We start from the raw sequence: 20,214 nt of genomic DNA, 5'->3' as shown, positions 1-20,214 counted from the left end.
AATTAAAATAGAAAATAGTCATCGTTTGTATAAACTATATTTGCAGGTATAAAACCTTGATATTTACAAAAGTATCTTGACCCGAACGCACTTAACGCAGATATTCGACCAATAAAACAAAAAATTATGGGAATAGTAAAATCCAAATCTCTACGCTTACAGATTTAGTTCCTTGAGCGCAAAGTTCAGCACCACCGGCAAAATACCAGCATCTTCCAGATCCAAGATCTGTTGCCGAAGGTTCTCCACCGGATGGGAATGTATCATCTGCAAGAAGAGTTAGAGTGACAATAGAGCATTTCGTTAAAGTGCGCGGTTCGAGCATACCTTTTTGATCTTTTGGCGTTGCTCGCTGCTCTGGCAGAAGCTGAGTAGAGAGGCGGCCATGTGCGGTCGATGGACGACGATGCAGAGCTGGGCGAACTGTAGCAGGTTGAGGGCGTGCACCACCGGACAGCCCTGCAGGCGCAGCAGCGTCTTGTGGAGCACCTCTTCCTGCTTAAAGGATCGTAGCTCGACTGCGTTCTGCAGAGGATGGCAGAGCACATAGTCCCAGGCCTGGGCCAGTCCATCCAGGTGAAGTAGATGCGGCCGGCAGCTGAGTACATCCAACAAGGCGTTCAGCTCGCGCACCATATGGAACATGACCATGCGCTTCAGAATGCCGTTCCAGATCTGCGGCAAGTGTATATCAAAGCCCAGGCAAATGTTGGCCATGACTTCCAGCGAAAGGGGATTCTGCGCATTACGCTGCCAGATCATCTTCAGAATGTCAATCTTGTTGCAATGGTCGTCGGAGAACTTCTCCAGGTTCGACTTGTAGCCCAGAGCCTTGAGCTCGTGCACACACTTGATGCTGATGAACTGGCGTTGGCTAATCGTGTTGGTAAAGGAGTTGCTGCCATCGTTTAGCTTGGAATAGCACTCGTACATTTGCAGCTGTGTGGAGGTGTTTACCGAACTGGTGGAAGGGTTTATTCAATGAATTATTTTCGCTAACTTTTAAGTACCAATCCTTACCCGCCCTTGAAGATCAGACCCACAAGGAACTTGACTGCCTCCGCCTTTGGCCAACTGGAAAGTATGTAAAACGCTCTATTTACGTTCTCGCTGGCGTCCTGGCTGTTGGAGGACTCTGCGCCGTTGGCCTGCTCCGGCCAGTTCTGCTCCTCCATGAAGGTCTCCTCCAAAATGGTACCATCACCCGCAGACTCCATAGTCAGAGCGAGCCACTTCTGTAGCAGGCGGTACTGGATGGTGGCTAAGCAGAGGTCGTGCAGCTTGGCTATCTCTGCGACCAGAGCGTTAATATCCACTTTGCTGGACTTGAGGATCAGCTCATGGTGGTAGAGCGCCTGAATAAGCTCGGTGGGGTTCTCAACTTGGCGCAGTAGCTTCTCATCGGTCAGGCCATAGACATACAGCAGGTGCTGGGTCTTCTGAATAGGATACCGTCGCTTCACCTTGGCAACCTGCTCGCGACTCTTTGGATCTGTAATCAGGTGGCCCTTCTCCTTGACAAACTTCCAGCACTCGTAGGAGGCCTCCACCTGATCGGCTCCATCACGAGCATAGTTGGACACGAAGTACAGTATTAGAAATGCCTTGTTTGGGTTGTTCACCTTCTCGACCAGTCGTAGTATTGACTGCAGGAAGGCATTATTCGTGGGATGAAGACTCCATGATTCCGAATCATTTTTCGACTTGTACTCCGATATCGAATTCTTTACTGCTGACATGCAGAAGTAGTCACAGTTCTGGGAACTATCCTTGGATCCCTTCAAAGCCGTGTACATCTGAATCAGTGGAAACCAGCTTTGGCAGTTGTCCACGTTTAGTTCGCTGTCTGAATAGAAGAAGCGGAAACTATAATTAAACAGAAGCATTAAGCATTAAACTATTTCAGTTGAATATACCAAGAATATCCTTAAGAGGTTGCTCTACGATGGGCTTAAAAGGCAGACGATATCGAGATATCTTCGGCATAACGCCATTTTCCCTTTGTGATTTCAGCCACGTGTCGGTTTCCACCTGACCTGGCCGATTGCGTCTTCTGGTGATCATCTTGTGTCTCAGGAAGTGCAAAATGTTCATCCAGATTTCCATTTCCTTCGGAGCCGAATCGAAGTACATTAGGATGTTGATCACACACATGTACAACTCGTAGAAGTAAATGTTGATCTAAACGATTTGCAAAGATATTAAAAAAAAGATTATTTGTGGCATCAGTGAGCTTACGTCTTCAATAAAGTGTTTTAACTTGGAAGTAAAGAGCTCGACATTATTGATTTCATTAATGTACGGTTGGCACATATCGCGCATTTCCTGGGCGCTGCTTAGCATAACCAGTTCCTCGTCGCCGAAGGTATCCCTCTTCACCTCGAAGCGCAACTCCTGGGCGCTCAATATGCTTAGTATCTGGGTAATAAGAATCTTTTGGTAGTCGAACCCAAAGTCCTTGCTCATGCGTTCCAAAAGCTGAACGTCAAGTTGCTTATTGTGAAACTCCTTAAGCAGGTCCTCTATGTTGTCCATGTCGGCATTGAACTTGCCCTTTATTCTATGATCCTGTTGGCAAAACTCCAGGTAATAGAAGAGTTTCAATCTCCTGCAAACCAATAAAACGAAGTTTAACATCTAGACTTTTAATGTAATACTTCACTTACTTGGTGCGTATCATGTGCACACTGTCCAAGTCTTCGATATGCTCGTGGTACATGGCGGATAGTGTCAGGAAGTTGATTTTTTGCAGATCGGTCTTTACTTCAACGGAGAGCTTCTCCAGCAGCGCTAGTGCCTCGCTGTCCACCACCAACATGGTGAAAAGCTCTATGAAGTTCACATCTTTGCTCCCCATCGCATTTCGGAATATGCGGCGCAGCTGCAGCGTAATAAAGCCCTCGTTGATGATCCGCTTCGTGCGACAGTTTTGCTTCTGGAAATCCAGCAGATATTGCGACATAACGTACCAAGCGTCGTGCTCCTTCACCTTCGTCAAGTGCTCCAGTGACAGAAAGAAGTCAGCGCAAGCACTTTCGACATCCGCTTTTGTGTTCTCCGGCAGTTCATTGCGAACCTGCATCAGCAATGAGTTGTTTGGCTCCGTTTCGATTACCATAAGCAACAGAGTGCGAGCCAAGAACTTCACTATTGCCATGCGACCTCCGACGCTTTTCTTCGAAGACAACAGAAAGCATTATAACTATAGTCAATTATAGCTGTCTACGATCAATACCTTCTGAGGCTGCTGCTGGATAGGCTGCACTTCTACTTCATCAAACATGGACACCGAGTAGCGCTTCTTCGTAGTCGTTGGAACCGTCAGAGTCTTCACGTCAAAGGATCCGTTAAGAGCACAACTGAAGTTTATTGTGGTTTCGCCCAGGGCTACCGAAATCCCATCGAGGGCCCGGCAGATGTGCTCGTTGACGGCCTGCTCCTTGCCGTCGTAGTGACTCTTAATGGCGTCTAGCGGGTAGTGGATTACGGCCACGCGTATGTATTTGATGAGTTCAACTAGATCGTGACGACGGCTGCTCTCGTGGAGCAGGGCGGAGGTGAGCAACTCGTACGCTAAATAAAAGCTAAGCGGATCGTTTTCATTGATCAACTGCAGGGAGGAGGCCGTTTCTGCAAAACATAAATGGATTTTTCGTTCAATCCCATTGTTGCATAGCTGTATACGACTTACCCTGATTCTTTCCCTTGGCGCTTTCAATTTGCTGAACCAGCAGCTCAAGTGCAAGATTGACGAACTCGCCTGCATTGGCGGGCACACAGTCGACGAAGCTTACAACATGATAAGCGAGGGCGCAGCTGAGGGGCAGGCATCCAATGCGTTGGCAAATGCGGTGCAAACCAAATACTTTCGGAAGACCGAGAGCGGTACACAGTTCGCTTATTTCGCTGGCTATGAATGCGGACACATTCAGCGTGGCCTGGGCCCGCTCAATTATCCTTTCAATGGCCTCATCCAGAAGGCAATGACGTCTGTGCAGCGGTATCAGCTCGCTGCTGCAGCTCAAAAGGATGCCGAATTTCCTTAGGCGGAAACGATGCTTGATCACTAGGTAGCGGCGCTCATAAACGGACTCAACATGCGGCAAGAACAACTTAAAAAGCTCAAGGACGTTCAGGTGCTCCTGCACTTTAATATCACTTTCAAACGAAGCAGAGGAGCTGTTCTCCAAGATGTTAGCCATGATCTCCACCACTTCCTTCGCGCTCTTCGAATTTTTCTCACCATTCAGCTTTTTGAAGAATTCATAAGCCATCTCAACTTGTCCTCTCCGTGCCATTTGATAGCAGCAGTTAAAGTTGGCACTAGTTGATAACTCCGGCGCCGCCTTGGTGAGGGCGCTGATGTCGTCCAGCATGTCCGGAAGGTTCAACTTCACAATGCGCATCATGAAAAGCTCCAGGTTGATATCGGAGCTGTCGGCCGGCCAGCCGTACTTGACCTTCATGATCTTAATCACCTGAATCTCATACTCGGCATTGATCTTCACGGCCAATGGATGAGTGGAGGCACGCAGCCGGATTAGAGGAGCTAGTGTATCAGGCCAGGGCACAGGTGCGTTTTGCAGCACAGACAAGGCGCACTCCAAACGGCTGTCTTCGTTGTGAAGCAGCTCAATGCAAGCCATCGCCCGATCCAGCCATGAACTAGAAGATAGCCGACTGGCTACTAACTGTGATATGTACTGTTTAATCACGTCCAGTGGCTGCCGTCCCTTCTCCTGGAAGATCGGGTACATGAAGTTCTTCACCAGACGCTGAAGCTTATCTAGTTGAACGTGTTGCAAAATGCTCAACGCAGTGGCGTCGATGGAATCCTGCATGTAGTTGTCCAGTGTAAAGCCCATGTTATAGTTGGTCTTAAGCACAGAAAGATCCTGCAGTGCGTTGACAAGATCCCGCAGTTTTCCAACGTTGCGCTCTTGCTGACGCCGCACATCGCTGAAACGGATATACAAGTTAAATCTATCATATTTTAGGGCGAAAAAAGGATTTGCCTACGAGTAAGTAAACTGGATTTCCTCAAAAATGTCCAGTATCTTTGTGCAGAACTCCAGGCCGATATCCGGCCAATGCGGACTATACTGCAGATTCCGCGTCATCTCAATACTCCAGTCAGTGATAAAGGGCATTATGCTAGGATGGGTGTTGCTGACCATCGGAATGAACTGACGCAACCACTGGACAACGTTGAAGGGCTTGGTGTTGCTCGGAATGAACCCTAAAAGCGTGCGCAACTCATCTTCGTTTAGCAGCGGCAGAATGCTGCTCGAATGCCGCCGCCAAATGAGACAAGCCGTGGGCATATCTGTGTTGAATAGCGACTTGACCATCCTGACCAAGTTGTTATCGTAAATAAACTTCTGCCAATCCGTGTTGCATTCGTAGGGATCTATTATGGCCAGAGTTTTAAGTCGGTGCAGTTGCTCGTCGATTTCCAACATATCCTCCTCGTCGTCCTCAAAAGTCAACCGCTTCTTGACCTCGTGAAGATACCGCTCAAGGATGTGCCTCGAGTTCAAGTTGATCATGCGATGGCTCTTTATGAATGCCTTACTTTCCACCTGAGACAGCAGTTGCAGCAAGTCTTGGAATTTAGTGTCCACGTTTTGTGAATTCGAGTTGCAAAGCTCGACCAAAATGCGTTTCGCTTTGGCTTCATAGATGGGCTGGAGGCACAGCTCAAACTGCTTGCCAAATTCCTGTTGCAAATGTTAATGGATAATGAATGACTAAGAGATCAATTATACTCAATACCTCAGCCTCCTCCAGTCGCCCCTTGCAAATCAGCTTCTTAAAACGATCACTGGGGTCGGTCTCGGAAACGAGCATCATCTCCACCACGGAGGGTATGCTGCTCTGGTTGACTTCCTTGGCAGCCAGATAATACAGATTGACCGCACACTTAGGCTGACGCACAAGCCATGCGTGATCAGGAACTTCTACCTCGTTCTTCACATTGAGCGCTGCAATGACACAAGGTTTTTAGCCTTACTGTATGTTTATGTTTTATGTTTGCTGGACTCATACTTGGGTACTCCACTATCTTAATGAAGCGTCCCTCCGCCGTTGATTTCGTCAGCACCAGAAGCTCAATGTTATCTTCGCTGCACTCCATAACCAGCAGATCCTCGATGAGCAGATTTTTTTGTTGGGTAGTTTGACACATGTACACTGTGCGAGTGTATGGACAAATCTCCACCAAGTGGCCGGAATCGGTGAGTGCGATACTGCAAAACCCAGATACACGTTAGAGGGATTCTAGCACCACAATAAGCAAACCCACTCACATATAGTGTTCCAAGTTGAAGATCTGCTTTAGGCTGCCGTACTGAGCGGGCAAATTTATTCGTGTCACGTCATTGGCTGCATTCCTAAAGTTCATAGTGCTTTGATCTCCAGTGATAACTAGACCGGGTTGCGCCTCCAGATCATCCTGATTGTTCTCGGCACTGATGTTGCCGGTCAGCAGCCGCTTGAGCAGCACTGCACAGTCCACGCTGCACGAGGATCTGCCCTTGGAAAGACGTTGAATGGTGACGTCCTCGAGCAGGGCCTTTTCGCAAGCTATAGTTTCGTTTTCATTCAGGCTCATATTGCCTAACGTTTCCAAGCAGGTCTCATCAATGTCGCTTAAGCTACACAGCGTTTGAATCGTTTAATGAAATAATGTCAAGATCCAGTTTTATCACGCATATGCCAGAGCCCATCTCTGTGAATGGCTTACCTATAGATGCTTCCATTCTTACAGGTGAAGTAAAACCGCTGATCCAGTTGATGGATGCTCCGGAAGGTCCCGCCAGTTAGGCTCACGTCCTCCAGATTGACGGCCACGCTGAACAGGAGCAGGCCCTTGATGAACACTCCGTGAACTTCGCCATCGCTGAGGCCGCATACAATCAGGTTGCCGCTTGAAGAAATGGCAATGGCCTCAATGGCTGCCCCGAATGCCAGAAAGCTGCACTTGGCCACCAGTTCGTCCTCCAGGAGCAAAAGGCTCTTGTCGATGCCAATGACCATCTTGCCGCACTGCACGGAGGCCATGACATCTGGATATTTGTTTACCTGACAATGAAAGAAGGCGAGCGTAGAAACCCAACTGCAGATTCTGCACAATAAGGACTCACTTCCTCTTCACTGCTTATTTGGAAGATGCCTCGCGACGAAAATATGTTGGAGATGGTTTCGTCCTCCAGGGAGGACGCCTCGAAGTTGCTCCACATTGCTGTTCAATCCGCTCTAGCCTAATGTGCAAAACCTGCCAATTTTAAACTCTTTATTTAAACACCGCCAATAAACAAGCGTCGCCTGAGAGTTTGCCGATAACATTACCCGCATATCGATAGACGATTGGCGGCATGAAGACACACTACGTATTGACCTTGGGGCTAATACGTTTACGCAATTTATATTTATTACTTAAATGACGTATGTCCAAATCGTAATTTCTCCTTTAAACCTATTACTTTTTAAATGTTAACGTAGTTGCAAACTACTTCGTGCTGGCTTGCTTTGGCCACACTGAGCCGCCGACGGAATTCCGGCATTTCTCTTGACGTGCGCAAACGGTCACACTGGCGGACTTGCAATGAAAATTATTTATATTTCGCTTCTTCGCACGCAAAAATTGGTCAAAATAAACAAAGGTTAATGTGCTGCTGCTATATAACGGTTCAGTGGTCAGTCCGCCGGACCGCCGAATCCGCGTAACGGTAATCCGTGCGTGTGCCGCTCCTATAAACGGCGCTAATTAAAAGTGGATGCTGCAGTGGCCATCAAATCAACAAAAAGCCAACCGAAAACGCAGGCTTCACAAATCGCGTAAACCCTAACACAATTTCCTTGGGAAATAACCGCCGGTTGTTTTGTTTTCCGATTAAAGACAAACGCAAAAAGAACCCGTAAATAAACAACAGTTAAGCGCTGCACTGCAATTAAAACGGAACGGGAAGCGCAGCGGAGGACATAAAATCGCTGGCAAGAAGAAGAGCGCTGCCAGAAAGCGCCCTTTGAAGGGTTTATGAAGGGGAATTAGTGGCAAACCGCAGTGCAGAGTGCTAAAAAAACGAACTCCTGACCTGAAGTGATCAAGGATCAGTAAGAAACTGAGAAGCGGCAGGTGCTTGGCGCTTTGAAACGAGACAACACGACGCTGGGTTTCCAGGGTAGAGTTGCCAACCCGAAAAATAAGCGGGGTTGCCGTTCGTTGCGCCGAAAGTGTTTACCTGCGTTTTGGGAGTCAGTTGCTTTAAAAACGCGATTTTCATAAGGGTCCTGGCCAGGAGATGTCTTGGTGAGTAGTTGAGGAGGACTGACCCACAGGATGCCAGATACTCATTTGGCACCCTTCACACTCCCAGGAACTCAAACTCCAGGCGGTCGCAGGCCGGATAACCGGCAGAAAGCCCAAGCCCACCAAGCATAACCCATTGTAGTTGGTCACCGAAGGATCCAGTGGATTTGTGCCCACCTCCCTAGGGACATCAGAACCAAACCCACTCCTTTACCAGCGTCGAGATCTCCTGCGCGGGATTGGCGACGCCGCTACAACCGAATTTCTTGCCCCACGCCGTTGAAGAAAAGCTGCCACCATTCGGAAGAAGAACACCTCGAATATGACCCACAATCTTGGTATGGCGCCATATCGATTGCCGGGTCCAGCGGGCGGACTCTGTCCGCCCGATTTTAAGCCGCCGCCTCCCACGGACATCATCTCGGCGCCGAGCAATCCGAAGAAGCGGCGAAAAACCTCAAGTGCCGCCAACTCCGCTGCAGCGGTGGCTGCGGCGGCGGCTGCAGCAGCTGCTGCGAATTCCATGCAGCAGCAGCAGGCGCCACCCACACCGCAGGATTTGCTGCCCCCTCCGCCAATGGGAGGCTTCGGAGACACCATTATTGCCTCGAATCCATTCGACGACAGTCCCCAGGTGTCGGCGATGTCCAGCTCAGCGGCCGCGGCGATGGCGGCCATGAATCAGATGGGCGGCGGACCAGGAGGTGGTCACTTTGGCGGCGGTGGACCGGGTGGGCACCCGCACTGGGAAGACCGCATGGGCATGGGCGGTGGACCTCCTCCCCCGCCTCACATGCATCCCCATATGCACCCGCATCATCCAGGCGGACCTATGGGTCACCCACATGGCCCACATCCGCACATGGGTGGTCCACCTCCAATGCGAGGAATGAGCCCCATGCACCCCCATCAAATGGGACCGGGACCAGGCGTCGGACTACCGCCGCATATGAATCACGGAAGGCCAGGGGGACCTGGTGGTCCTGGAGGACCCGTCCCAATGGGTAGTCCCATGGGTGGAATAGCTGGCATGGGCGGCATGAGCCCAATGGGCGGAATGGGAGGCCCCAGCATATCACCCCATCACATGGGCATGGGTGGTCTGTCGCCCATGGGAGGCGGTCCCAACGGACCCAATCCGCGAGCCATGCAGGGTTCACCGATGGGCGGTCCGGGGCAGAACTCGCCAATGAACTCACTGCCTATGGGTTCGCCAATGGGCAATCCAATTGGCAGCCCGTTGGGCCCTCCCTCGGGACCGGGCCCTGGGAATCCCGGCAATACCGGCGGACCACAGCAGCAACAACAACAACCTCCGCAGCCACCGATGAACAACGGGCAGATGGGTCCTCCTCCTCTGCACAGTCCGCTCGGAAACGGACCAACGGGTCATGGCAGTCACATGCCTGGAGGACCAATCCCAGGACCAGGTCCTGGGCCTGGCGGCCTAGTAGGTCCCGGTGGCATCTCCCCCGCGCACGGCAATAACCCGGGTGGTTCTGGGAACAACATGCTCGGCGGGAATCCCGGCGGCGGCAACAGCAACAACAACGGAAGCAATACAAGTAACGCCAGCAACAACAATCAAAATCCTCACCTCTCGCCAGCAGCCGGACGCCTGGGAGTGCCGACGTCGATGCAGTCGAATGGACCTTCGGTATCATCGGTAGCCTCCTCATCGGTTCCCTCGCCCGCCACGCCCACGCTCACGCCCACATCGACGGCCACGTCCATGTCCACGTCAGTGCCTACATCCTCGCCAGCGCCGCCCGCCATGTCACCGCATCACTCGCTAAACAGCGCCGGCCCGAGTCCGGGCATGCCCAACTCGGGACCCAGCCCGCTGCAGTCACCAGCCGGACCCAATGGCCCCAATAACAACAACAGCAATAACAACAACGGACCCATGATGGGCCAGATGATCCCGAACGCAGTTCCTATGCAGCACCAGCAGCACATGGGCGGCGGCCCACCTGGCCACGGGCCCGGACCAATGCCCGGAATGGGCATGAACCAAATGCTGCCACCGCAGCAACCCTCCCATCTTGGTCCCCCGCATCCGAATATGATGAACCACCCGCATCATCCGCACCATCATCCTGGCGGACCACCGCCGCACATGATGGGTGGACCCGGAATGCACGGCGGTCCTGCTGGAATGCCTCCTCATATGGGCGGAGGACCTAATCCGCACATGATGGGCGGTCCGCACGGGAACGCGGGTCCGCACATGGGCCACGGCCACATGGGTGGAGTACCAGGTCCAGGACCCGGACCCGGCGGCATGAACGGACCCCCGCATCCGCACATGTCCCCGCACCACGGACATCCGCATCACCACCACAATCCGATGGGCGGCCCAGGTCCAAATATGTTCGGCGGTGGTGGAGGAGGTCCCATGGGTCCCGGTGGACCGATGGGCAACATGGGGCCCATGGGAGGTGGCCCGATGGGCGGCCCTATGGGCGTAGGTCCCAAGCCGATGACAATGGGCGGCGGGAAGATGTACCCGCCGGGACAGCCAATGGTCTTTAATCCGCAGAACCCGAATGCGCCGCCCATATATCCTTGTGGCATGTGCCACAAGGAGGTGAACGACAACGACGAAGCCGTGTTCTGTGAATCCGGTTGTAACTTTTTCTTTCACAGGTAGGTCGACCAGTTTACAATAGATTAAAAAGGTCAAATAGAAAATATTATATAAATATCTAGGAACAATATTTAGTCCATATCATCATATTTTAAACTGCTTATATCCTGATAATTATCTTTTCGGAACAAAATGTTTAGGAAAGTTTATTGGAATCTCATGAGCAATTAGTCTTATCACTTCTAGTTCAAAGTTAACAGGGGATTACCCTTCAATTAATACATAAAATCAGTCAGGTGTTTTCGTTTATTCATGTTCGTCGTCGACTAACTCCACTATCATTTTTGCAGAACCTGTGTTGGCCTGACAGAGGCGGCCTTCCAAATGCTCAACAAGGAGGTGTTTGCCGAGTGGTGCTGCGACAAGTGCGTGTCTTCCAAGCATATTCCCATGGTCAAGTTCAAGTGTTGAAGCGGATCGGATTTGAAATCAGCAAAACACATCGATCAACCACCAGCGAAAGCGAGAGCAAAGCAAAAGCAACAGCACCAGCTACCCAACCACTCACTGTATAAAATATCCAAGCATTAACTCTATCTTAATTGTAAGACTTAAGCTGCTCAATAGTCAAGACCGCGACCGATCCAGAGACCCACCAGTCCCCATCCCGGCAGCTAAGCCCCGTAGCCAGAATGCGAACCACTAAAGTGCCGGAGCAGTGTTGTGAATTTGAGCTCCGGGCTTCCTGGCCAACTCGCGGCGTGCTCCTGAAACAAATAAGCAAGGCAAACCTTAACGAAAAGTGTAAACGAAATATGTTAATTGTAATATAATTGTAATTTGTGTGTGAGCGTCTGCATGTGAAGCGATCGAAGAGGACAACGTCGCAACAAGAAGACGGAATGAAAGCTGAGAAGCACTCTAGTTTGTATTATAAAAGAAAATGGATAAATCTGAAGAGCAGGCCAGGCGGGATGATGGTGCACATCTCCAATCGAATACCACTCGCCTGGCGAGAAATCCGCATGAAACACAACAGACAACCAACCACTCGTAACTATATAAACATATATCTAATGACATATTCAACACATTTGGAGATGAGTATAGGAGTTGTAACGAAATGAAATTATCATTGTGAAATTGCTGCGAACTGCATGAGTGTGTTATTTGTTATTACGAATCTATATTATTTTTATACTTGTGTGCGTTTACATTTTAAATATTTAATACGGAAGAGCGTTTCGAACGATTGATGGAACTGCATCGTCGATACATTTTACACAAAAATATTCAGCATAGTCGGAATCGGAGAATGTATAATAAGGAATCGATTGCGAACAAAAGCACAAGAAATTATGAATTCATGTGAGAAAGGTTAATTTGTAATTTAAGACGAATGTGGAGGACGCAGCGAACATAAACGATTCAAACGAGAAAAGAAATTTGTAAAAATAGGAAAACAAGAAGTACTCTAGGCTACTGCAACTATAAGTTATTTATAATTAAATAAAATACCATATAAAATAAAGTAAGTTCTAGTTATGAAGCAATTTCTCTTTGGAGGTGCGGTTTCCACGAGCTTGCAATCATTAAAATCATTTCAATGTCCTACTTTAAAAGCACCTGCCAAATAAACGCCTTCAGGTCGGGTTGCATTGCATATACATGTATTTTTAATATTTTGTTTCCATACTTAAGCTAAATGCACAGGCTAAATGGGGATAATAAACATATGCGATGCACACCGAAGGCTGCATCGCCACACAAACTTTTCGGAAATGGCCAGTAGCAATACTCAATGTTGCACATGCCGGATTGTGGACAGGGCTCTAAGATTATTACAGAGACAGTCGCTTAAAGGTACAAATTATATTTTGATTAGGCGTAACTTTCTGTTTCGTAGTTTCGTAGGGAGTTCAGATTACGTTCACAGCACGCAGGAACCAAAGGAGGTTCCTGCATGGCTCGCTGTCTTATCCAATGGCCGCCGTTATCAGCTCCGCCACGTCCTGGTCCGTGCTGCGCACCGTCAGATTGAGCGTGACGCCTTCTGAAAGCGCCAGCTTGGCCCGCACAAGAATCTCGGCGCCGCCTCTGAAGGTTCCTGTAAAGGGGGAAAAACTGTACTACTGATCTCAGAACTAAAAGCGAAGGATGCCTACCTGAACAGAGCAACGTATGCAGGTGCGTACCCTCGGGCACATTCTCAGAGAGGTTTGCAGCGCCCAAGCCCAGGATCTTGACTATAGTGTTGACGGCATCCTGCAAGGTGGTCACTGCCGACAGCACAAAGGTATCCTCGGCTTGTAGCCATTCTGCAAATATAGAGTATTACTAATCATTGAATAGACCCTATTTATCTTTCTGTGGCACCTTCGCTGTCAGCCGCATCCCAGGACACTTGGAAATTGTTCTTTCTGGTTTTCTGTATCTGATCGGCAACCGTCAGCTCCAAATCCTCTAGCATGTACTCGTCGTCATAGCCCTCCTCTGACTCCGGCTCGCCGGTGTTGGGGTCGCAGTCCTTGACCACAAATCGTAAAGTGGCACCAAAGGTGGCTGAAATGAGGAAATAGTTCGTTTTGAAAAAAGTTGTATGATTTTAATACAAAATTTATGTTATTTATAAACTTACCTATGGAATTGGCGGCGTCGGGCGGGAATTCTACGATGACAAAAGTGGTTTGCAGATCGTTGTAGGGTAGCTTGGGACATGGAATGACCGCCCTGGTTGTGAATCCTTCCGGCAGCGTGAGTTCCACCCGCACATTTTCAAGGATTTGGTCGGACAGCGTATTCAAGCAATCGAACTGGAAGACCACGTGCTGGCCGAATATGTGTTTGATGCACTGCACCGTGTACTCCGTTTCACTTTCAGTAAGCTGGATGGGAGCTGTGCTGCGATGGATGGGGCCCAGCACCTGGATGCCCGGCAGCTGTGCCAGACGTGCAGCACTCTCCTCCTCGCGCGTGATCTTCGGCGGCCGTGGAGCACTGCTGGTAACTAGCATTACGTCGTTGGCAATAACTGGCTTAACTATGGCCGCCTTGGGCACAATGGAAATATCGAAGCGTGTGTCCACGTCACCATTCAGATGTTCGACCAGCGACTTCTCCAGCAGAGCCAGAGAACAGTTCTCCCTTTCGATGATGTAGTTCTTGTACAGCTCTGGCCTTTCCGAGTTAAGAATGCTAAGGTAGTAGGTGGCACGGTCACGCACCTCGTCGTCCGGGTCCATCTGGCAACGACCCAGCAGAACGAGGATATTGCTTAACAAGGCTGGGCAAGATGCTCCAAACTGGGCCATGGCCGTGACCGCGGCTGCTCGCACAATAGGGCTCTCCAAGATGACGCGGTTGTAGATAAAGCGTATATACTTGGAGGGTGTGGCCGCAAAGGGTCCCTCCTTGCCCAGCAGGTGAAGAATCCTCACCGCCAGTGAAACGTGTTCACAATCCTCGATGAACTCGCACAGATGCGACAAACCGGACTCCTTGGCGTCCGCATTCTCCTCGATGATCGTGATGATGGTGTCAACTATGGAGGTCTTGTATTCAAGGCCACCCTCCTCGCGCAGCATACCGCTGAGGAAGTTCATCAGCACTGTGTGCTTGCGCGGATATTTGGTGCACAGAGCGCAAATGGCCTGCACGACCACCACCTTGAATTCATCGGAAATCTCCGCCACAAACGTGGAGATCTGCTTCATCAGACGCTCTACCGAGGATTCAGCGCCGGTCTTTAGCAGCGTAGTGATGGCCAGAGTGGCCACCGATCGATTGGAGTCCGTGATGAGACCTTCCAGGTCCAAGTTACAGGTGGTCACCGCAGCCGGGTGCGTCATCGCCACCTTGTTAAGCGTGCGCACAGCCGCAAAGCGCAACGTTGCCTTCGGCGAGCTGCAGAAAAGCTGGAGGATGGAGAACGCCGGCGATAGCATTCGCGGATTGGTGTTCTTGAGGTTGACAATGGCGTGGGCCGCCTCGTAGATGACCATCTCGCTCTTGTGGCGCAGACAGGACTCGATGAACGTAAACAAGGGTGAATCGGAAAGCTCCTCAGAGGGAATGTCCTCCTCCTCGATCAGCTTACAGGCAATGCGTATCTGGGGGATGTAAAACGAAATTAGTCAGATGTCACTTTAAAGGGAATAAGTGCATATCCATTTCATTAAGAAAAGTTTGGGTTCAGACTTCACTTACCAGCATGCAAACGGCATAGGGACTCTTTAGAGATCCTCTGGTCAGCTTGTTGACCAACTTGGAGACAGCCAGCCGATCCGACTTGCGGATATGGTAGAGCAGACCCAACGCGTGGTACTGTACCATAATGTTGTCGCTGTTCAAAGCCTCCTGGGCCTCGTTTGCCCACCTCTTGACCACGTCGCCGGCAGTGTTGGCCAATCTCAAAGAACTGACCAATGCAGCACAAGAAACTGCCGCGTTTTTGTCAACAATGCACTGCTTCATGTAGCGCTCCACGGCCTGCAACATGGTGTTATCCGTGATGCTGCACAAGGCCCGGATTGCGGCGGCCCTGTACAGGTCTTCCTTGCCGGTCATATCCTTCGTTAGCGAGCTAGTCACGATGATGACGTCCTCGGCAATGGAGCTCAGCTCCTTGATGCCCAGGTATACCATACGACGCAGCACCACGTCCTTAGATTGGAAGAGCTTCGTCATCGCAAAAAAGCAGTCGGTGGCCTCGCGGGCCACAAGCTGCTCACCCTGATTAATCAGGTACAGGATTTTGGTCAGGATGTGGATGCACTTCCTTGGGTTCACCGGCGTCTCATTGAAGGTGCGCGTCTCCTGAAGCACCGAGGTTTTTTCCAGGTTCTGGTACGCATTGCTCGGTCCTGCTGACGGATGGCCGCGATGTTTTTTGTGCGAGGTAAGGGAAAAATAGTTCATGTTCTCAGTCAATTTAGGGAAACCTCGATTTTTCTCGACTTTGTCGGGTTAGTGGGTGTGTGAGTGTGTGTCTGTGCCAGCGGAGCACCTTCAAGCAACTGGGTTGTCTTCGATTGGCTTCGCTGGTCGGCGGACAACTTGGCTCCAGGTGCTAGCTTGCTACTTACCGTCCTCCTCATCATCTTTCTCGCGGCGGAACGAACCCATTGTCTTGCAACTTTCGGTTAAATTGTGGGTAAAACAATTGAAATGGTTTTCTGGCTGCGCTTACACGTCACTCAGCGGTGCCCAGTTGGTTCATCTGTTATCGATGTGAAAACTCCAGTTAAGTATCGATAGCTCCGATGTTGTTCTTATCTTTAAAAGACAACCTTTTTTCTGCGTTTTGTAGGCAGTATATATTCGCCGATTCTGCACATTATAACTTTCAGTTTTCAATTAACTCGACACCGAGATCTGGTAGTTTTTTTTGTTCTTAAAATTTCTTGTTTCTTCACTGGATTGAAAAGGAACTAGTTGAGATTCACTTACTGGTTCGATTGTATTTATCGATAGATTATCGATTATGAATGGGCGGAAAAATAGCTAAGCTTTGAATTTGCTCCACGTTAACTTTATAACGAAATTGCTAAGAAATTGTATGAATATAATAATGTTTTAAATTTTATTTACATTTTCATAATTTTTTACCATTAGTTTGATTCGTTTTTTAAATGGGCATTGGCCGGAATTGTGACGAAGATTGCGAAGGCTGATCAATGCGATGAATTTTTAGTTAGATAATAACTTCGTTTATATTTATAATATACGCTATTAGTACATTTATGATTTGCTGGAGGGGAAGTTCTGATCGATAGATCTCGTGACCGTTAAGTACCGATTACTTTTCCTAATTTAATCGAGTGTTGATCCTGTTAACAAAATGGACGCCAGCTTTTTTGTCAGCTCTAGTTTGTTTTGACCAATTAAATACGACTTCGTATTGTGTTTACTTAATTTATGCGTGCATAAGCACCACCAATTAGCGAAAACAAGGAACCCATTATATTGAATTGTCAATTTCCGGCGCACTGCAAGTGCCGTTAATTGCATTTTGCATGCCGCGGGGAAATTCCGGCGCACGAAGAAACAGCTTCATTGCGTGTCCACGAGGCGAGGACCTCCGCCAAAACGCTAAAAAGCCAAAAAAGAAAGAAACCGAAAAGATCGAGACACCTACAGCATGAATTTATGGCCAGGCGATAAGCGCCGGCCAGGAGGAAAATCCGCCTGGTGCCCAAAATTGGACAAGGAACGTGTGCGTCAGACGGGCGGAGAATTTAGTAGCTGTCAAGGCATCAGCTGTGGCCCCTGGAAACACCTACAAAGCCACGAATCCCAAGTTGAAGCCAAGTCGGAGCGAACCTAAGGCCAAAGTCGGAGCAAGAGTTGAGACGTCGGCGCACGCAAGGAGTGAGCCACAGGTGAGTTTCAGGCTGGATGCCAGCCAACAGTAGAACTCCAATTTGTGCAACGCTCCCCCACAACAGCGTCATTCATTCTGGGGTACCTCTTGTACCAAGACTGGGTTTGTTCTGATTTCCAAACAGACGTGTTTCAAAGTTTTCCTAATTGATTACCTATATATGAATGTACATCAGGAATGATTTCGACGAGCAGTAGCAAGTGGTGTATACTTTCGGAATCTTCTTGTCCCCCATCGAACTTCGACTGTAATCCGCAGTTAGCTTTGCGTGCAAATGGCAAGGAATGCGGGCGGGGATGGGATACTCAGGGTTTGGTGTTTCGCTAGGATGGAAGTAGAGATCCCGATCCGCTGGTGGCCTGTGACTCCACAAGGCTGATGCTGTCAGTTGCTCTCGGCCGGCCATTGGCAGCTTTATGGCCGACTGGTGTGTGTGTGGGCCAACCTGCATACCTATCATAAGTACGAATATGAATCTCTAAGCACTTGCATTCGTTAGTGTGCCTGGTGCGAAAGATGCAAAACGGTTGCAAGTTCGGATTCCAGGTCGGAACCTCCCCCATCCCGACCGAGAACTTCACCGGTGTGCTAACAAGATGGCAACACATGAAATTAGACTGCGCCGATGCACGTCCAGCGATAGAAGAAGAACGAACTGATCGTGCCCAGAAAACGGGCAACGGCAGGAACAACAGACTAATTAACATATTCAAATATTTGTCGCATTGTTTCGCCAGTTTCCCAGCTCCATCTGGCAGTTCCCCTCCTCCCGCAGCCGGGTTTATTGAAAAGCCATTTTACGGTTTCATGCTTGAGAGTCATTGCCAAGTGGCCACGCCCCATCATCTCGAACCCAGCACCCTGGTCTGGTGCATCTTCCTTGACTGGCTGTGCACTGCAGACCCCTTGGCGCTATTTTTATCGCATTTTAAAAGGCTATTTGTAGTGGTTCCACCAGGAAGTGGCATAAATTCGCAGCGCATAATGGTTGTGAATAAATTATTTTGCCGCAGCTTCCTCTCGCCCATTGATTGGCTGATAAGAGCCAACCTCCGACTGCGGACTAATCCATTCCAATGGCTAGCAGAAGAGTCCAAGGAGGAAACCCAAAACATATGCTGCGTACAATGCCCTGGTTACGTAATCACTTACTGCGATTCTTGTCCTGCAACGTGAGAGAGGGCAGCCGGCGGCCTTCCTTGTGCACTCCAGCAATTTTCACGCACGCCCCCAACAAGCAAGCCATCCTCTATTCCCCAGCCTCCGTGTTCCCTCTTCAAGATGCGGCTAGGCCAAAGCCAAGCCCATAAAAAAAAGGAAAAAGGGGAAAAGAACACAGCATGCGGAAAGCAAAAGTCCCACAGTCCGTTAGGCGGAAGCGAAGGCCAACAGAAGATTTGGCTTTAATTAAATTTATAGGGGTTACGCTTAAATGTCTAGACCTTGCGATTATTGCAGGAGCACTAAGGTCTAAGGGCCTTTCCCAATATTTGAATGCCTCGAAAGAGATTCGGATATATTTATGGCTTTCTTTAGCACTTCATTAGCTGTAATAGGCCGTAGATCGTTTATCGGTAGTATTAAGACATACAAGTGGCTAGTCTTTTTCGAATGGCTTTGGAATTTTAGGACGCTTTCTCTCCATACTTTTCAGAATTTTACTTTGCCTATTAACCCAGTCATAGGATTGAAGCTGACTGCTAACACCTATCGTTTAACGACTTTAACGTGAAAAAAATAAATATGAACATGGCCATGAGGTAAACTGCCATAAAGTAAATCATAAATATTTGCTCAACATTTTCCAAGACTAAAACAAACTATTATGGGTCGTTATGATCAGAGATATAAACATGTGCTAATCATCTTTATGTAAGGTAGTTGGGCTAGAATTTGGCGCAGGCAATCAAAGTTCTGCAACTGGAAAGAAGTGAAGTGAAGTGACCCCTGTGGTAACTGCAAATGCCCAAGATTCCAGAGATATATTGCAATTATTAATTGTTTTTCCGCCGGTCTTCAACGGTACTGAACCATTTCACTAATTTTAAATGGCTTTCCTCCTCCGCCGACTGCCGCAATCGGCTGTCTGCCTAGAGTTTGCATCGTTCCCGGTCAATGTCCTTACCCGTTTCGGTTTTCAGTTTTGTTTGAAAGCGGCTAGGTAAGCATGCGCATTGCGCACGACGCGTCAGCTCCTCTAGTTCCTCCAGTTCCTCCGAGTTGGGCCTTGCCAGCCAGCAAGCTAGCCATCCAGATGTTATCCCGGTAGTGACCCCAGAGCAGGGCCATAAATTCTCACAGTATTGCCTACTACACGCCTGCGCCTCCGCAAATGTTCCAATTTGTATTTTTGCACAAATTGTTGTGGCCGCCGTGGAATCTTCTCAGCTTCTCCTGGGCATCTCGGGGTTGGCTGCCTCGCTTGTTTGTTTTCGGCTGCATTTAATTTAATTTCGCCTGCCCAATTGGGCTGAACCGCAATTAGAGACAAATGTTTTCGGCTGCATTCCATTGGCTACTTAGCCCCATGTTCGTGGCAATTAGCATTAGCCTGTGGGATATATTCGGGGACATGGGCGTGTGTTTTCTGGGGCGGGGAAAGTTATCTCCCCGACCAGTTTCCCACACGTTTGCTTTTTGTTTGCTTAATTAGGTGAAAACTGGCTAACAGGGACAGCTGTTTGGCTGCCATGCCGGGCAATTGCTAATGAGCAGGACAAGCTGAAGGAGTTGTCGAAATGAAAAGTAACCAGCCACCGTCCTCGCTTTCAGGCTTTTGCCACTTTGGTATCGGAAAATGGAAAATAGTAAACGGGAAAACGTTTGCCACTCGTCGCTTCAAGTGCTAGATTCCAGCTTTGTCAGTCTGTCTCAATGGCCTGGCAGGAAGGTTGGGCAAATCGATAGGAAAGGAAAAATTATAGTACAGAT

The 20,214-nt window shown here is 49.1% G+C and overlaps 3 protein-coding genes and 2 long non-coding RNA genes across 8 annotated transcripts; 2 read left to right on the top strand and 3 right to left on the bottom strand.

Annotated features, from left to right (window-relative positions):
• Positions 1-19: 19 nt before the first annotated feature.
• Positions 20-7,313, bottom strand: rod (rough deal). The gene is made up of 14 exons (NM_057357.3): positions 7,146-7,313; positions 6,746-7,083; positions 6,309-6,656; positions 6,049-6,248; positions 5,776-5,984; positions 5,020-5,720; positions 3,692-4,959; positions 3,236-3,630; positions 2,667-3,175; positions 2,239-2,608; positions 1,917-2,181; positions 1,021-1,846; positions 328-961; positions 20-267 (listed from the first exon to the last, which is right to left on the bottom strand). Exons 1-14 carry the CDS (start codon positions 7,239-7,241, stop codon positions 157-159), a joined length of 6,270 nt encoding a protein of 2,089 aa, NP_476705.1. The 5' UTR covers positions 7,242-7,313; the 3' UTR covers positions 20-156.
• Positions 7,314-7,564: 251 nt separating this feature from the next.
• On the top strand, positions 7,565-12,429 carry pygo (pygopus). The gene is made up of 3 exons (NM_143615.4): positions 7,565-8,311; positions 8,379-10,960; positions 11,252-12,429. Exons 2-3 carry the CDS (start codon positions 8,634-8,636, stop codon positions 11,370-11,372), a joined length of 2,448 nt encoding a protein of 815 aa, NP_651872.1. The 5' UTR covers positions 7,565-8,311; positions 8,379-8,633; the 3' UTR covers positions 11,373-12,429.
• A 127-nt stretch (positions 12,430-12,556) lies between these two features.
• Positions 12,557-16,121, bottom strand: gammaCOP (Coat Protein (coatomer) gamma). 4 transcript variants are annotated; one of them, NM_001170313.1, is made up of 6 exons: positions 15,986-16,121; positions 15,108-15,763; positions 13,540-15,010; positions 13,278-13,463; positions 13,067-13,219; positions 12,557-13,008 (listed from the first exon to the last, which is right to left on the bottom strand). In NM_001170313.1, the coding sequence occupies exons 1-6, from the start codon at positions 16,023-16,025 to the stop codon at positions 12,878-12,880; spliced, it is 2,637 nt and encodes an 878-aa protein (NP_001163784.1). In that variant the 5' UTR covers positions 16,026-16,121; the 3' UTR covers positions 12,557-12,877. The 4 variants fall into 3 exon arrangements, with proteins under 4 accessions (NP_524608.1, NP_001163784.1, NP_001263145.1 ...); NM_079869.3 differs by having other exon boundaries at positions 15,108-15,766; NM_170553.2 differs by having other exon boundaries at positions 15,108-16,121.
• Positions 16,122-16,982: 861 nt separating this feature from the next.
• lncRNA:CR46119 (long non-coding RNA:CR46119) lies at positions 16,983-17,281 on the top strand. The gene has a single exon (NR_133499.1). It is a non-coding gene; the product is annotated as a long non-coding RNA:CR46119 (long non-coding RNA).
• Positions 17,282-19,166: 1,885 nt separating this feature from the next.
• On the bottom strand, positions 19,167-20,161 carry lncRNA:CR46120 (long non-coding RNA:CR46120). The gene has a single exon (NR_133498.1). It is a non-coding gene; the product is annotated as a long non-coding RNA:CR46120 (long non-coding RNA).
• Positions 20,162-20,214: the final 53 nt, after the last annotated feature.

The sequence above is a fragment of the Drosophila melanogaster genome, chromosome 3R, assembly GCF_000001215.4.
Source record: "Drosophila melanogaster chromosome 3R".
Lineage (NCBI taxonomy): Eukaryota > Metazoa > Arthropoda > Insecta > Diptera > Drosophilidae > Drosophila > Drosophila melanogaster.
Note: the sequence above shows the minus strand (reverse complement) of the source record. Positions and strands in the feature narration are given on the sequence as shown.

Coding starts and splice junctions, on each gene's coding strand:
- gammaCOP (NM_170553.2), bottom strand. CDS start 15,818: ATGAACTATTTTTCCCTTACCTCGCACAAAAAACATCGCGGCCATCCG. Junction 15,011..15,107: donor CCTATGCCGTTTGCATGCTG/GTAAGTGAAGTC, acceptor TACATCCCCCAG/ATACGCATTGCCTGTAAGCT. Junction 13,220..13,277: donor GGATGCGGCTGACAGCGAAG/GTGCCACAGAAA, acceptor CTATATTTGCAG/AATGGCTACAAGCCGAGGAT.
- rod (NM_057357.3), bottom strand. CDS start 7,241: ATGTGGAGCAACTTCGAGGCGTCCTCCCTGGAGGACGAAACCATCTCC. Junction 6,657..6,745: donor AAGAATGGAAGCATCTATAG/GTAAGCCATTCA, acceptor AACGCTGTGTAG/CTTAAGCGACATTGATGAGA. Junction 5,721..5,775: donor GGCGACTGGAGGAGGCTGAG/GTATTGAGTATA, acceptor CATTTGCAACAG/GAATTTGGCAAGCAGTTTGA.
- pygo (NM_143615.4), top strand. CDS start 8,634: ATGACCCACAATCTTGGTATGGCGCCATATCGATTGCCGGGTCCAGCG. Junction 10,961..11,251: donor TGTAACTTTTTCTTTCACAG/GTAGGTCGACCA, acceptor TCATTTTTGCAG/AACCTGTGTTGGCCTGACAG.